This window comes from Triturus cristatus, chromosome 8, assembly GCF_964204655.1.
Source record: "Triturus cristatus chromosome 8, aTriCri1.1, whole genome shotgun sequence".
Taxonomy (NCBI): Eukaryota; Metazoa; Chordata; class Amphibia; order Caudata; family Salamandridae; genus Triturus; species Triturus cristatus.
The window spans coordinates 994,748,245-994,760,608 of record NC_140591.1 but is presented as its reverse complement, the minus strand read 5'-3'; the positions used below and the strand labels follow the sequence as shown (position 1 = coordinate 994,760,608).

Below are 12,364 nucleotides of genomic sequence, written 5' to 3'. Positions count from 1 at the left end.
AAGACTACAACTTCTGCATGTGTCCAATCGGGTGGTATGCATCTATTTTTCAGGGCGCAACAGACTGTAGCCAGGTATCGGGGTGATAGATTTAAAGAATTCACAAGGAAACCCATTTTTCCGGGTGAGATTTCTGAAATGGCCAAGGGTATTTCCTCAATTTTACTAGGGGCTTCCAAGGACTCTTGTGTTTAGTATATAAGGTTCGATAGAATTTGGCGAAACAATGAGCTACCTTTATCTGTGAGTATTGTGTCATCTTGTGATTTAATCGCTGGTATCTGAACCAGTTTCGCAGTTTGTGGGGGAGTTTCCTCGATTTGTCCCCCATTGGTATTTTCTGCTTTGTGTCGCATGTCATGCACATTTGTTTAGTGGTGGCTGATGATTGATATATCATACACAAATCCGCTACTGTAATCCGCAGATTGCCTTTGAGGGGCAGAACTTTTTATTGACTAGCCTTGGGATGATCTGGGCTAGCCACATTGTCCCATCGAAAGGTTTTGTAGATAAAAGTTGGCTTCTCTCTGGACTCCTAGCGCAAGAGCCATAGTTGAGGCATCTTTGATTAATTACCAGGCCAGTTCAAAGCTCAGGTCAAGTTCTGAGATGTGCTCCAGGTATTGTCTGCTAAATAGACTGTGACAGAGGAATGTTAGAGCCCAAAATATGTAATCATTTGCCCAATCTGTTCCCTTTGCCTTGCAATTGCTATGGGCTCTTGGCAGAGTTGTTTGTGGACCCCTCAGAGATGACTCTCCCGATCCCCGAACCCTGGGAATCAGACAGCGTCAGTACCAACAGGGTCCCGGCATCTTCCAAGCTTGTACAATCATGCAGTTTGTTACGATAGTCAAAGGCAATGCCAAAAGGGTAGGTTCAACGTTTTCTGTCATGGTCTCGATGCAGGATATCAGTCACTGGTCTAAATTGCAGGTGTATGGCAGGGGAGTGTCTTGGAAGAGGGAGCACTTTGCTCCCTGAAAATGGTTTTATGCGTCTTGTTTGATCAGTTCCATGGTCTTAAAGGAGTGCAATTTAGCGAGGACATCTCTGGGTTGTTTTCCAATGCTATCGGTTGGCGGGCCCAGTCTGTGCACTCTCTCCAGCCGCACCTCTGCCGGGTCCCCACCCAGGAGCTCCAAGAACATGCCCGCGATGAAGGCCTCCAGGTCAGGCCCCTCAACCCCTTCCTTCCAGGCCTCGAATCAATATGTTGTCACGTCTTGACAAATTCTCCAAATCTTTCAATGAGGTCGTTCGCAGCTGGGTTCGGAGCTATTCGGTGGTGCATTCCATAAGACTTATTTTCTGTTCCTGGCCTTGGTACTTCGTTTTGAAGTCAAGTGTGCGCAAACCAGCGGTGTCTATCAGTCTGAATGGAGATCAGAAGGGAGTTGACGTCCGCCTTAAAGGTTTCAATGGATGCAACGTGGTCTGCTTTTAACTCTTCCCTAAGTTCCTCCTTAAAGTCCTGGATGGAAGAGAGGAGGTCTTCTTTAGTTACGGCCATCTCTGTTCTGGAGCCTGAGTTGGTGCCAGGAGCCCTTGCCTCCACCAGGGTAAAATAGCTACTCTCCCTGTTGGCTTGCGTCCTCTTTGGCGGCATAAAGGCTGCTGAAGTGCATTGGTCAAATAGGTCCCAAGGGTGTCACTGCAAAGATAGTCACAACAAGGGTTGAGCAGATAAGCTCAGGGTAGTGCTATAGCCAGCTTCTTAAATGGAGTGGAGATCGCAGCCTTGATGGTAGAGAGCGGAGGCCTCAAAACAACTCTTGAAACTACCTGTGGAGCATCACTGCCTTTGTCAGTCCCTGTCTCTCAGGTGTACTGTGGTTCACGCCACAGTCGCAGGTATTCCAGGGAGTCCTCCTGCCATCCGGGGTGAGTAGGGTGCTCTTTGGTTGGGAGGAGCACATCTGGAATGGAAGTAATGACAGGCTGGGTCCCCGGATTGGCCCCCATCGTAAATAAAGCAAGGTGGGCCCCCTTTTCACAATTACCCACCAACTGGTGGAGAACGGGGGCACTATACGCCCTTCACAGAGCCCCCTTGGCCTTCAAACAAACTGCTAAGGTCATGAGCAAATTGACTCGTGAACCTCTGTCTGAGGCAGCTGCCATTACAGGGTCAAGCAAAGATTGGTCGAACCACACTGGGAGCCCTAGATCCTCTTTCCTTACCGCTGTGGGTGACCAGTAAACAGACCGCTGTCTCCCTCAAGGCTATTGGGCAAGGTCAGCAGGTGCAGCTAGCACCAATACGACTGCATCTTAGGTCCGGTCACTGCCATGCTTCCCCAGGCCTCCGGGACTCGCACAAGGAGAGACAGCTGTTTACTGCATTCTGTGAACCCTACACAGGGCGCTTACAGTGCTGAGGGTTAAGGTGTACTGTGGCTTCCAAAATAGTAGCCGAATAGCGCTGGCTTCCTCGTTGTCTGTCGAATACTCTGCGGAGTCTCAGTAGATCAAGTCCAAACAGCAATGGTGGTTGGCACCGCTCCTCAGTTGTCTACTCTTTTAGTATCATAATAGTTTTATCTGCTGATAAATGCAGTCTGAACAGAGCATTAAATAAAGTAATGCACTAAATTTCAAGTTATTATGTCTGGATATGCTGAGACCAATTGCCCTTTGTGCTTTAAAATGCACTATTCTCCACAATGTTTACAATAAATTGATACTCGAAATTAGCTACTGTTCCAAAAATGTATAGGGAACCCCACAACCCGTGAATAATTTTGACTAGGCTCTGAAATGGCTCTACCCACACACTTCGAACTGTTAACCTTTCCAAGTTTAGTCCTAGTTGGGCCCCCAACATTGTATGCAAGAGCTCTGCTATAGGATCCAGCAATTAAGATGGTACCACATATGAATTCTTTAGGTTGATTACTATCCTTGTCTTGTAGCCACTAAAAGTTTTGCTTGGGTGACCCTTTCCAGTAGGAGGAAGAGAGAAGGAGGATAATCAGGGGTCACTAACAGACAGGAAAAAAATACTACTGGAGCAACTGTAGGTTTGTCAGATTCATAGACATACCCTAAAATCCTGATTACGACCTGATCAAAAAGTTATGACTCCTGCGCAAAAATCTGTTTGCACGGGAATTGCGAATTATAAGCTGTGCAATAAACTCTATCCTCCCAAATTTCCTCAGATTGTTATTGTAATTTCATTCATATAGTGCTTACTACCCTTGACAAGGCGCTGACACGTTTTTTCGGCGAGTAGCACGCTAAACCAGAACACAAAAGGATTAGTGGTGAATTAGTATAGGAAAACATTAAATTATTTTGAGCGGTGAACATGTTAGTCTGTTATTTGAATTGAAAAGGATAGTGAAGGGATAGAAGAGGGAAGAGTTTGCATTTATATAGTGCTTGCTACCCATTATGAGGAGTTGAATCCTTTTTGGCGATTAGCATGCTTCTCCAGACCCCAAAAAGGATTAGTGGTGAATTAGTATAGGAAAATATTAAATTAATTTGAGCAGTAGACATGTGAGTTTGATATTTGTATTGAAAAAGGATAGTGGAGGGAGGGAAGGATTTGCATTTATATAGCGCTTCCTATAGCTGACGCAGTGTTGAAACGCTTTTCAGAGGGTAGCATGCTACACCGGAACCTAAACAGGATTAGTGAGGAATTAGTATAAGGATATATGAAATTAATTTGAGCGGTGGACGTTAGTCTGCTATTTGCATTGAAAAGGAATAGAAGAAGGACAGAAGAGGGAAAGGTCTAGAAATTTTTTGGGGGGAGTTCATTGCAGTAGGAGGAGATTTGGGATTAGTAAAGGGGAGATGGAGGGGGAAGAGTCAGAGGGAAGTGTGTAGAAAGGCTTGTTTGGGAGATCTGAATAGTAAAAGAGGTAAGAGATGATGCAAGGAGGGGTTAGAGGAGGGAAGAATCTAGAAATGGTTATTTTGGGGGTCACAGAAGTAGAATGGGTTTTGGGATGAGTGAGAGAGTGGAGGTAGAGGATATATTGAGAGAGGTAAAAGGCGAGAAATAGGGTAGTGCATTAGAAAGAGTAGTAGAATTAGTTTTGAGATGAGTCAGAGAATGAGGTAGATGATATACTGCAAGAGGTATAGGGTGAGATATAGGGTAGTTCATTGGAGATGCTGAATTAGAAGCAAAGTAATAAATCTAAAGATACATACGTACATGGAAGGTATATATGTACATATACGTAGATTTAAGTTGTATTTAATAAACTCAGACTATACTTTAAGTTCATTTTTAGGTCTCGTCTGAGCCAGCGCATGCGCTGCCTGGCGAGACATTTAGTGAGTGGGCTTTAAAAAGCCAACCACAGCTTTTTGTGTGGCCTAGAGCGTGCGGTTACGCGCACAATTACCAGCACAGGCGCCATCTGGCTGTCCTGTCTCATCATGGCTCATTAAGTGCATCGCTCGTGGGCACCCTTACAGCCTGCGATCGCGATCCCTTTCACGGCCGCGTCACTTTTACGGCCGCGCGGCCAATGCTTGTTATTCATTTACTTTTATTTTTCACCACATCATTTCCTGATATTATTTCCAGCCAGCCTTCTTTAAAGCTTAGTTCACCATATCGCACACTAAAACGCTTAGAAGGGGCAATGCGGCAAGGTTTGGCATTGTTTCAGTACATCCATATTAGCCGTGGTTTAATAAAGGACTCTAATACTTCACTGGTATTTCCCCCCCTAGATTGCTACATTCTTCTGATCCCCCGTTACTCACAGCATCGGAATACCAAGCGTCGTCCTTCATTTGCTTCCAGGCCGGTGCCTAATTTCTAAATGAATAAGTGCCGGTGCTCAGTGGCGCGTGGCCGGGGCTGTTGCTTGTGGGTACCAGACAGCCCCTGCCCCGTTCCTATATCTCACTCTTACAGGTTCCGAGTTTCTCCTCTTGTGACGAGTTTTCCATTTTTCTTTCCCCCTGTTTGTTATTCCCTCTCTTACTTTCCGGGAAATGTCGATGAGGGGAAAAAAGTGCCAGTCCCGAAAAATAGTCCCCACTGGCACAAATTAAGCACCACTAGACCCGAAGAAACGTTCTCTCGTCAACATTAAATGAGCGACGGGCGTATAAAAAAAAGCCTTTGTGTAGCTCCTCGTCTTCAGATCTATTGCCCAATCACTCGTATATGAGGGGAGCCCCAGTGTTCTAATTACTAGGGCTGTTAAAATAGTTATACCATTTTGCATAGTTTTTACAGCTTTGTTTTAGAATAGTCCAAAAGGCTGTTAATTAAAATGTACCCACATAGTGATTGTTTTACCTTCCCCCCGTAAAACATTTCCACTATGTGCCTTTCTTGCTTCCTCGTCTCAGTACTATTGCAAGGTAAGAGAAGCCTGCTTCGAGTCATGCATGCACATGAGCACTGGAGGAAGAATGTTTGTGTGTCTATTGTATTAAAGGGTCTCTGGCGATGGATTTGAGTCCTTGGAAACTTTACACAACCCACTCAGGCTGGTTTTTTGTCACACACTCCTGTTTGGCTTCCCGTCACTTCCAGTTGGTTATTAAAGGCAGTCACTTTAAACAAACAATGACTCCATCTGGGAGCCGTACAGTAAACTCAGACACATTACTCAAGTCTGCACTGGTGCACTGGTGGCGGCCTTAATGGAAGCGGCCGGGTGCTGATTGACAGGGCATGGCAGGAGGAGATGGACTTGGCTACTAATAGACAGCTTGTTTCCTTACTGCCTCTTCACTGGCTCCCTAAAACGGCTGGCCCATTGTCCTGGGGAGATACAAGGGGTGATTGTACAGGCTCCAGTTTACTTTACCGGCCACTCACAAGACTTTAAAGGATTAGTACACCCTGTGATAGAAGCCTTTGGAATTTCATTCCAGTGTTGTAATGTTTCAAATATTAAGTGTATTTTTTCAGTCATCCAGTAGTAGTGTGGAATTCAAGCCAAATGAGCTAAGATCTCGGCACATTCCATAGGGCGACCCTTCATAAAGTAAATCGATTTAAGCAGTGAGTACGCATGTGTTCGGTCGAAGACAAGGAATTAAGAAATGAAAATTAAATTCAGAATAATTTGCCATTGGATTACCAAAAGTGTGAGTGGCATAGATGTTTTTTGGTGGGCATAGCCAATAGGTCTCGCCTTTGGGACCTTATAAGTTGTGGTGTAGCGGTCTAGTGGTTGGCACGCCCGCCCCGTGACGTCACAGGACGTCCGGCGGTGGCCATTTTGTGGGAGTTAGAGCGCCGATTTCAACGGGTGCGGAGCTCCGTGCCGGCGCTCCTGTGAGGAGAATAAATACACCGTGCCAAGACACCGTGTATGCGTGGTTATTGCAGCGAGGGGCCACGAGGGCAGGAACATTACAATGGCGACGAGGTGGTGATCGGGGGGATGACACTGCACCCTGAACCCGAGCCCTCAGCAACATAAGAACCGGCAAAAGCACACCACGTGCAAACCACAGGGGCGCGGCAGAGCAGCAGAGGAAGCGCCCGCCAGCACAGGCGCAGGGAGGCGCACAGAGTGCACCACGCTTCGCGCACCAGCAGGGGAGGCCACAAAGAGGAACGGAGCGCCCCGGTGCAGAGCAGCGAAGGTACAGACCACGACCAAGGAGAGAGAGAGCAGCACCCTGGAGGAGGCGGGCAGCAGTCCCGCGGAAGGGGGAGAGTCCAGTCAGGAGGACAACGAAAGGAGCAGCGACGTGGGAGAGGAAGAGACAGCAAACACGCCCACAACAGGAGGAGGACGTGCTGGCAGTAAGAAGAAGATGTCCTCCCAGATGTGCTCCTTAACGAACCCAGTACCGTTCCTGACCAAACCAGGGGAGCCGGAGATACCGTGGGACGACTGGAAAAGGTACTTCTTAAACTACCTTGCAGCCCTGGAAGAGGAGGGCGACACTCCATACACGAGCTCACGGCGGAAGAAGATCCTCCTACATCATCTGGGCCCGGCAGGGCAACGAGTGTACCAAGACTTGGTGAAAGAAGACAGGACGGCGGCAGGCGACGACGTGTTCCAACACGCGTTAGAGGATCTGGATGCCCACTATCGGCCAGTGGTGTGCACGGCGATAGACAGGTACAACTTTTACCATCGGAAACAGAGTAAAAGTGAATCAGTCGACGAATACGTGGCAGCCCTACAGAAACTGGCTCTAACATGCAAGTTTGGTACCCTCCAGGAAGAGCTAATAAGGGACCAAATCATAATGCACACCGTGAACACGAGCATCCAGGAAAAACTGTGGACCAATGGTGACGCGCCACTGAAAACAGTGGTGGCCCTTGTAAAGAAAGCAGAACTTTCCAGAAGGTGCGCGGAGGCCGCGAAGCGCGAGAGCCTCCCAGAACAGACGGTATGCAAGATAGAAGACCGGAGGACGACAGACAGCAAACAGCCAGCGTGGCAACAAGGTACACGGACACACAGAAGATTCAACACTAGGACGCCAAGAACGCAAGGGCAAAGACAAGGGAACAAGACGGCCTGTTACAGGTGCGGCAGCGGCACCCACGCAGCCAGCGACAAGGGTTGTCCGGCATTTGGCGCCAAATGCTTGTATTGCGGACTCATAGGACACTATGAAAAGGTGTGCAGGAGGAAGTCCCAAAGGCAAGAAGTGAAGTTCGTAGCCCAAGGAACACCAGACGAAGAAGAAGACGGGGATAGAGAAGAGGACGATGAAATCCTGATTGTAGAAGACCAAGTATTGGGCATAGAGAGCGTGGCGGACAGAAAACCCAGGTGCGAAATGAGGATAGGAGGAATACGAACCACCATGGTGGCCGACTCAGGGTCGCCATACACAATAGTACAAAGAAGGATATGGGAGGAAGACTTTGCGCCGAGCACAACATACTACTTGAGGCCCACTGACATCCATCCCGTAACCTTCACAGGGGAACCGATACCCATGGTAGGGTACTGTCCGCTAACCTTCGAATTCCGAGGCCGCACATGCGAAGGGAAACTGTATGTGGCGGAGAAAGGACCATCGGTGTTGGGCTGGAGAGACCAAGGGGAATTAGGCATAAAATTGAACCCAGGAGGACACACGCAAGTCCTCATGACCGATGAGAGCCAAGACACCGAAGGACGGCGATGGAAAGAAGAATTCCCAGAGGTATTTAAAGACACCATTGGCCGTATGGCGAAGTTTACACACAAGATCCAACTTAGAGCAGGAGCACAGCCAGTATCCCACAAGGTGCGCAATATACCGTTCCGCGCACGGGTTGCGGTGCAAGAAGAGCTACAAAGGTTGGAGGACAATGGCGTGATCGAGGCGATCGATAACGCTGAATGGTTGGCTCCCTTAGTTGTGGCGCAGAAGCCCAACGGGAAGGTGAGGTTGTGCGTCGACCTTAGAGAGCTGAATAAGAACATTGTAGTCGACAAGTTCCCGCTTCCCAGGATTAATGAGATGCTACCAAAAACCCAAGGGGCGCAGTGGTTCTCCACGGTAGACCTTGCGTCTGCCTACCACCAGATCGCACTGCATAAGTCATGCAACCACCTGACGTCGTTCATCACGCCGTTCGGGTGCTACAAATTCCTAAGGATGCCGTTTGGACTCGCGTCCGTGGCTGCAGTCTTCCAGAAGTTGATGCACAAGCTATTCCACAGGAAGACAGGCATCCAATACTTTCAAGACGACATCTTGGTAATGGGAGCCTCCCGGGACGAACATGACAGGAGACTGGCAGAAGTCTTGACGGTGCTGAAGCAGAACGGGCTCACGGCCCAATGGGACAAATGCAAGTTCGGCTTGAACACAGTCACATACCTGGGCCATGAAATAAGCAGGCACGGTATAGAACCCAAATCATCTAATGTCGCAGCAATCAAGGAAGCGCCCACACCATCGAGCAAAGAGGATGTAAGGACCTTTCTGGGGATGGCGGAGTTTTATAGCAAGTTCGTACCCCATTTCGCCTCCAAAACCCACCTAATGAGGTCACTCCTCAAAAACAAGTCCACCTTCATATGGAGGGGAGAGCATCAAAGGGAATTCGAGGAAGTGAAAGGGAACATCAGCAAGGCAGTGCCGATTCACGGATATGACCCGGAAGCCCCCACCATGCTGACGACGGATGCCAGTGATCGGGGGCTGGGGGCAGTCCTGACGCAAAGGACAGCGGGTGGAGAGATAGCCACGATTAGCTTTGCATCACGAGCGCTAGCCCCGAATGAAAGCAAGTTCAGCGTCATTGAAAAGGAAATGTTGGCGGCTGTGTGGGCGATGGAGAGGTTCCGACAATTCCTATGGGGCGGACGTTTCCTGCTACGCACAGACCATAAGCCGCTAGTGAAGGTCCTCACATCAGGTGGACATGAGCACGCCACACCACGAATCGCGAAGATGACACTCAGATTATTAGATTACGTCTACGACGTGGAATATCTACCGGGACACCGGAACAAAGTGGCGGACTTCCTGAGCAGGGCAGCGGCAAAGGAAACCGCAGAAGTCCACGAGGAAGGTGGTTGGGAAGATTATGCAGTAGCATTTACAGGTGACCACGAAAGAGCAATAAGTGCTCAAGACTGGGAAGAGGAGTACGAGAATGACGAGCAGTTGAGCGCAGTCAAGGCGTACGTAACAAACGGATAGCCAGAGAAGAGATTGTTGGGTGAGGAGCTCAAACAGTTTTGGGAAGTCAAGGAAGAACTGTCCCTAGGAGAGAAGCCATGGTTCTTGCTGCGTGGTAGCAAAGTGGTTCCCCCACACTCACTGAGACAACGCATATTAGCCATCACCCATGAGGGCCATCTGGGCATCGTAAAGACCAAGGGGAGAGCCAAGGAGGATTACTGGTGGCCGGGAATAGACCTGGCAGTAGAACGACATGTACGAGGATGTGAGCACTGCAGCAATGCGGACAAGACTCAAAAGATGTTGAGACCACCACTGGGCAAGTACGCATGTCCGGATAATCCATGGGAGGAGATCTCCATCGACGTCCTGGGACCCATCACAGATGCCGACAACATCCAGAAGTACATTACTGTAGTGGTAGATCGATAGTCCAAATGGCCAGAAGTCCATGTGGCAGACAATGCAGAGACGGAGACGATTCTGGAATTCCTGACAGACGTCTTCATAAGGGAAGGTATACCCAAAGGGATCCTGAGCGACAACGCCCCGCAATTCACCTCCGGCAAATGGGAAACCTTCATGGACAGAAACGGAATCACCATCAGGCACACCCCCATCTACCATCCGGCCAGGAACGGCGCGGCGGAAAGGTTCAACAGAGTAATCATGGGATCCGTTCAAGCAGCGATCAGCCAAGTAAAGGACTGGGAAAAGGAGTTGAAAAGGCTGATGTGGGCCTATCGGATCACCCCCACTGCAACGGGGTGCAGTCCGTTCCGGGTGCTAAGGGGACGAGAGCCTTTCACAAAAGACAACGTTGCCTGGAAGCGCCTCACCGTTCAGAGTCATTGGTCCCCGGCAGTAGTGCGGAAAAACTGGGAAAAGGCACAGGCAGTATACACTGAACATTATGACAGGAAACACAACACAAAAGAGGTTGCACTGGAAAAGGGAGAGTGGGTGAGAGTCAGGCTACCCACCCCGAAGAAGAAGGGGGACAGTTAGTTCACAACGCCATTCCAAGTGCTGGAACCGTACTCAAGATCAGCGCTTCTCAGTGATGGGAAGGTGTGGTCACAGGACCGCATGGCGAGGTGCTTACCCTTGGAAGAGAAGACACCGGGAGAGGTGACGCCTGCGGAGACACCGCGCGGAACGAAGAGTCCAGCGGGAGGGCGGGAGAGCCCCCCGGAAGGAACGGAAGGGAGTCCTCAAGAGGAAATGGGACACAGTACCTGCGAGGAGAAGAGAGGGCAGGAAGGCGAGGCCCGAGAGGACAAGGAGACCAGTGAGAGGGGACATGCAGGAAGGGAAGGCGAAGATGGGGCATCAGACCGACGGAGCATGACAACCACTCCGAAGGCTGGCGAACCCAGTAAGTGGACAAGACGGGGAAGGAGAATCACACTGCCCCGGAAGTTCGGAGAATTCTGCATGGACAACAAGTAAGACTGTATATGTTCTAAGGGGAGTAAGTTGGGTTTGTGTTGAAAAAGGGGGAGATGTGGTGTAGCGGTCTAGTGGTTGGCACGCCCGCCCCGTGACGTCACAGGACGTCCGGCGGCGGCCATTTTGTGGGAGTTAGAGCGCCGATTTCAACGGGTGCGGAGCTCCGTGCCGGCGCTCCTGTGAGGAGAATAAATACACCGTTCCAAGACACCGTGTAAGCGTGGTTATTGCAGTGAGGGGCCACGAGGGCAGGAACATTACATAAGTGTTTAGCCATGCAACAGTTGATGTTGTTGCACCAAGGATATTGTGCTGCATAACTAAATACTTATAAGGTCCCAAAGGCGAGACCTAATGGCTATGCCAGTGCTTGGTTTTTTTGCATGCATGCTGGCGGAATAAATCTGATATTACGTATGGAAGGCAAAATGCCTAGCGAATACAAGAACGTGCAGGCTTCTGTGTGCTGGATTACGAAGTGGAAATCACCAAAATCCGGATGCTACGTCCAATTTTGCAAGGCATAATATGTTATATTTATCGCACCAAGTAAAATTCTGAAATCTGGGGCATCACTTTGTGACCGCTGTGATAATAGCACGCTATGGCACTGGAATGCATGGCTTAAATCTAAATAAACAACGTGAAAGAGTAACAAGGGCGTAATGTCATTTTCCTACTTTATTTAAGTACTTGGTGCGTGGTAAAAACGAATGCATAAGGATATACGTACATATTTAGATAGTTAACATTTCAGATTGTATGGAAAGACATTTCGCACTCCAGTAAAGTAAAATATGTAGGCATTTTAATAAGATATCACTAGAGTGGTAGTCTACTACGTATAACGCGCTCCTATAATTTCAACAGCACAACTATATTTTTATAACTACCTTGATTAGAAAGCCACCCGCATCCAACTCCGATGATAAACCTCCATCCAATATCTTCACATCTGCCATGTCTTTCCTCTATTGTTAAACACCTAAAAAAGCTTCACTGTTGAGTTGGAAGACAAGCTTGTGACAAGTCAACTGGTATCAGTGCTTTTAACCTGCACTGCCTCTTTAAACAAACCTCATGCAGTAAGTATGTCATGTGCGAGTACAACGTAGAGAGAGCTGTTGGCTGGAAAGACTGCCAGGCACCGCCCACTACAGTATACGCCTCCCGATAGGCTAGCCCTCGAAGACACTAAAGTACCAATTGGGAGAATTTGTTTCAATGTGCAAGGGTAAAGAGAGCATATATATTGTAATTTTGTTGACGAACAATTGGCACTATTAAAGTATGACTCGAGACCCATTTGCTACATAGT

The 12,364-nt window shown here is 48.7% G+C and overlaps 1 protein-coding gene across 2 annotated transcripts in view; it reads right to left on the bottom strand.

Moving 5' to 3' along the window:
• LOC146805330 (betaine-homocysteine S-methyltransferase-like) overlaps nt 1-12,152 on the bottom strand; it is a 289,657-nt gene extending 277,505 nt beyond the window's left edge. For both annotated transcript variants that reach the window (XM_085620496.1, XM_085620495.1), the window contains exon 1: nt 11,940-12,152. In XM_085620496.1, coding sequence (XP_085476622.1) covers nt 11,940-12,008 — 69 coding nt within the window. In that variant the 5' untranslated portion in view covers nt 12,009-12,152. The remainder of the gene's footprint in view (nt 1-11,939) is intronic.
• Nucleotides 12,153-12,364: the final 212 nt, after the last annotated feature.